This window comes from Akebia trifoliata, chromosome 3 (genome assembly GCF_017979445.1).
Source record: "Akebia trifoliata isolate Shusen 1 chromosome 3, ASM1797944v1, whole genome shotgun sequence".
Taxonomy (NCBI): domain Eukaryota; kingdom Viridiplantae; phylum Streptophyta; class Magnoliopsida; order Ranunculales; family Lardizabalaceae; genus Akebia; species Akebia trifoliata.
The window spans coordinates 4,618,233-4,622,767 of record NC_141377.1 but is presented as its reverse complement, the minus strand read 5'-3'; the positions used below and the strand labels follow the sequence as shown (position 1 = coordinate 4,622,767).

At 35.1% G+C, this 4,535-nt stretch overlaps 1 protein-coding gene across 1 annotated transcript; it reads left to right on the top strand.

The window, feature by feature from the left end:
* The first annotated feature begins 939 nt into the window (after window positions 1-939).
* On the top strand, window positions 940-3,719 carry LOC147405646 (UDP-glycosyltransferase 74F2-like). Its single transcript, XM_086432721.1, has 2 exons — window positions 940-1,645; window positions 2,443-3,719. The coding sequence occupies exons 1-2, from the start codon at window positions 983-985 to the stop codon at window positions 3,208-3,210; spliced, it is 1,431 nt and encodes a 476-aa protein (XP_086288847.1). The 5' UTR covers window positions 940-982; the 3' UTR covers window positions 3,211-3,719.
* The last annotated feature ends 816 nt before the right edge of the window (window positions 3,720-4,535 follow it).

Below are 4,535 nucleotides of genomic sequence, written 5' to 3'. Positions count from 1 at the left end.
ATAATTAATTAAAATTTTAAAAGCTTCTTGATTTGGATCTCCAAATAACTAATCAATTATTCTTTCCTAATTAGCTAATCTAAAATATTTTCATAGATCATGAGTAACAACTTTCCTATTTTAAAGATAAGACTCTTATTATAAATACCTAATTAATTAATTAATTATTCTTTTTTGATTGGCTAATTTGAAATATTTTCATAGATAATGAGATACAATACTCCTATCACATTACGCGAAAAAGGGGTGAATTCAACGACATGGTCTATCGAAATTAATTGGATTTAGTTAAATTCAACAGACTTTGGTATTGAATTTACCCATTTTTTTGTCTTACTGTCGTCTTGGTTGTATGATAGGTATTAGGATATAACTCTCGTTATACAATTTTGTTTTGTAATTACGATAGATTGAACATTGAAAAAAAAAAAAAAAAATCTCTGTAAACTTGGATTATTATTAGCCATCAAGATGTATGTAAATTTAAATTATAAAGACAATAATCTATGTATTTGATTCGATTGATACATGACTCTCTAGATCATATTATAATTAGAATTAAGGCCTAACAAGTAGTATATAGGATTTGATGTCATTCAACCTCAATCGCTTCTTGTTTTTGCTTCATTCATTGTTTGAGATCATAATATTTCAATGTCGATTGAGACAACAACTTTATTGATTGATTTGTAGATTAAATTTAGTCTACTAGGGTGTTTGGACTTTTCATGAAGATTAGACCAATGAGAGTGTTCCACGTGTACAAATGAGATGGTTGAGAAGAAAGAATCCAGCAGTAAACCAACTCATCATCGTACACCTGTTAGGTACCATATCAGAAAGTCATAAATTTGTGATGACAACATTGACCCCACAATACCAACAACCTATAGTCCTCACCCATAACAGGATCATAAATTACCCATCAAACCTCTATAAAAGTCCTCTCCAAAGATTTAAAAAAAGAAAAAAATAAAATAAAATGGACAAGAAAGAGAGGAGAAATCAAACAGCTCATGTTCTAGTGCTTCTATGTCCTACCCAAGGTCACATAAACCCACTTCTCCAATTTGCCAAACGTTTAGTATCCAAAGGACTCAAAGCCACCATAGCCACCACCAATTACACAATCAAGTCCATCCATGCACCGGGTTTATCCGTCGAAGCGATATCGGACGGTTACGATGAAAATGGTATTGCTCTAGCTCCTAGTGCAGACGCTTACATGGAACAATTCAAAACTACTGGATCAAAAACTTTAGCCCAGCTCATCAGGAAGCTAGACTGCACTGGCAACCCAGTTAATTGCATTGTGTATGATTCATTCTTACCTTGGGCGCTTGATGTAGCTAAAGAGTGTGGTTTATATGGTGCAACATTCTTTACTATATCAGCTGCTGTGTGCTCTATATATTGTAATATTTACAAGGGTCTTGTGAGTTTACCTACAAAGGTGATGGAAGCTGGAGTGGCAGTGCATATTTCAATGCCTGGGTTACCAGATATGGGATTCTCAGATTTGCCTAGTTTTCTTAGTTCTTCGACTTCGTATTCAGCTTACTTAGCAGTGGTGATGAACCAGTTTTCAAACCTGGAAATGGCTGATTGGGTGTTTGGAAACACTTTTCTACAGTTGGAAGAGGAGGTGAGTGTTTTAGATGATATCCATCCATCCTTCATGTCTTAATATGGTGTTTGTGTGTCTTTGGATGTCATGTGAGTTTCAATACCCTTTAGTTTTAATGCACACATGCACATGACTTGAGAATTTTGTATTTGTTCACTAAAAAAGACAAAAATAGAGGATAAGGGGTTTTTTTTATTTTTTTTATTTTTATTTTTTTTTTGGGGATAGGAGTTTATGAGGATGGTTTTAGATAAGGGTTGTCAATGGGTCGGATTCAGATTGGGTCGAGGTCAGGATTAATCTGATAAGGATTGGATTGGACCCAGGACCGATCCAATAATAATTGGTTCGGGCCAGGATTGGATCAAATCTGATTTGATATACAAAATATAAATAAACTTTATATGTTTAAATAAAATATATAATATAATTTACATAATTTCTTACATTTTATTGGATAAGGACGTGATTAACCTAAAACAGATCCGATCAGTAATCGAATGGGATTCTGGGTCTTATGTGATCCATTGATAACCATAGTTTAAGTGATTGACTTTTGGTATTGGACCATCCAAGTTGAATGGACCAGGCAAAATAAGACCCAAATCAAACTTAGTTTGACAAAATCAAGGATGAGCAAATTATTTTCTAAGCAAATCGGTAGTATGTGCTTGATGACACATGAAAAATCGTATTCTTGTGAACAAATTAATGATCAAAATTGGCTTGATGATCTTTTAAATGCAATTAACTCATGTTTACTATCAATATTTGTTAATTTTGTTAGACTAATTACAACATGGGCTTCTAATAAGGTGGTGAAAGAGATGTCGTCAATTTGCCCAATGATGCCAATTGGACCCATGGTACCATCAACATACCTTGATGGCCGAATCAAAGGCGACACGGACTATGGAGCCAACCTATGGAAGCCTATCCGGGACAAATGCTCAAAATGGCTAGACACAAAGCCAAACGAGTCCGTCGTGTATGTGTCCTTCGGAAGCAGAATCGAGCTTCTTGAAAAGCAGATGGAAGAACTAGCAGCGGGTTTGAAAGAAAGCAGCAAGAATTTCTTATGGGTCTTGAAGGAATGTGAACAAAGCAAATTGCCTTATAAGTTCTTAGACTCAATAGAAGAAAAAGGGTTAGTTGTGGCTTGGTGTGATCAAATGGAGGTGTTAGCCCATAAGGCATTAAGTTGCTTTATAACACATTGTGGTTGGAATTCAACACTTGAAGGGTTGAGTCTTGGTGTGCCCATGGTGGCAATGCCACTATGGACTGATCAACCAACTAATGCTAAGTTTGTGGAAGAAGTTTGGGGTGTTGGGGTTAGAGCAAAAGTGGATGAAGAGGGAATTGTAAGAAGGGAAGAAGTTAAGTTGTGTATAAAGGAAGTAAGTGAAGGGGAAAGAAACCAAGAGATTAAGAGGAATGCAAGTAAGTGGAAGGAGTTGGCAAAGGAGGCAATTGGTGACGGTGGGAGCTCAGACAAAAATATTGATGAATTTGTGGAGAATTTGTTGTTTAGAAGTGAATGCCAAAGAGGGGGAGAGAGAACAAATTTTATTGATGTTTAGATGGGAAAATTTTGAAAGTGTCTCACTTAATGTGTGTATTTCAAAATGTATTGAAAAATAAATATTCAATTTAAAAGAAATGAACACAAAAATTTTGTGCGAGAGGCACGTGATACATCTAGATATGAGCATTGGGCATTTAAAATTTATGGTGTTCAAGGTCTAGAAAATCTAATCGGGACAAGGTTTAATCATGACTCAATAGACAATACAGTCCCCAATCAAGATGACTAAATTCTCGTCCAGAAGATTGTTTTGAAAGGAGTTAGGAATTGGTTCAAGGATACAATGAGACATGTCTCAAGAGGCATCTCGTGTGCAAAAGGTGTGAGATGGCACATAACATGTAATTACAGTTTCGATAAAGGTGCATCGTAACCAATTGACTAACATCTCACCAGGGCACTTGAATGATCAAGCTATGGCATTACATGTGACACTTTATTTACTCCAAACCCATTAGAAATGAAAGAAAAAATCGTAACGAAAATAGGGAATGTTTCAGTAATCAAAGTATAATATTTAATAAGACGAACCCTTCAAACTCGTGGTTTCTTCTTTCTATCTCTCATCTCCTTCATGTATATGTGCGATTGATTTTCCAAAAAAATCGTGATTGCTTGAGTGAATCATGAGGCAATGACAACATGCATGGATTTCGCCCATACAATTTGCATTATCATAGATGATTATAGATCCACCAACACTACATTGACATCATCCACAGATTTTGGTCTCATAGACAGAATAAGACTTCCTTGGGATACCAAATGGGGTGAGAACTGTAAAAAAATTCTGATAGTTGCGATTCAATTAAGTCTTCAAATCCAAAATAAAAGGGAATTCAAATCTAAAATGTGAAAAGATTAATTTTCTCTTCAAAATTGAGAAAAATTAACTTGTTATGACTAATCCCAAACCACAATAAGGACAACCGGTTATCAAAATTAATCCCTTCCAACAGCAAGCAAAATAGTTCCAACAACTAAACTCCAATTAGGAGATGCAAAGCAAATGCAATAAATAATAAAGAAAATATAGAAAGAATGCAGAATCACAACATGAGATATACATGATTCACCCACAATGGAACTATATCTATGGGCAAACTGTTACCTAAAAATCCATTAATCAATGAGGAAAATTACAACAATTGAGGTCTATACTTTCCTCCAACACTCTGGTGAATCCCACAAAATCTCAACCCCAAACTCTAGTACGAACCTAAATAAGAAATTTCGATCCCACTCACGTTATCACATATCTGTAACAACAATGTGATGATCACCTCCAAGAACCTTGAATTTCTATGTTTTACAAGAGAA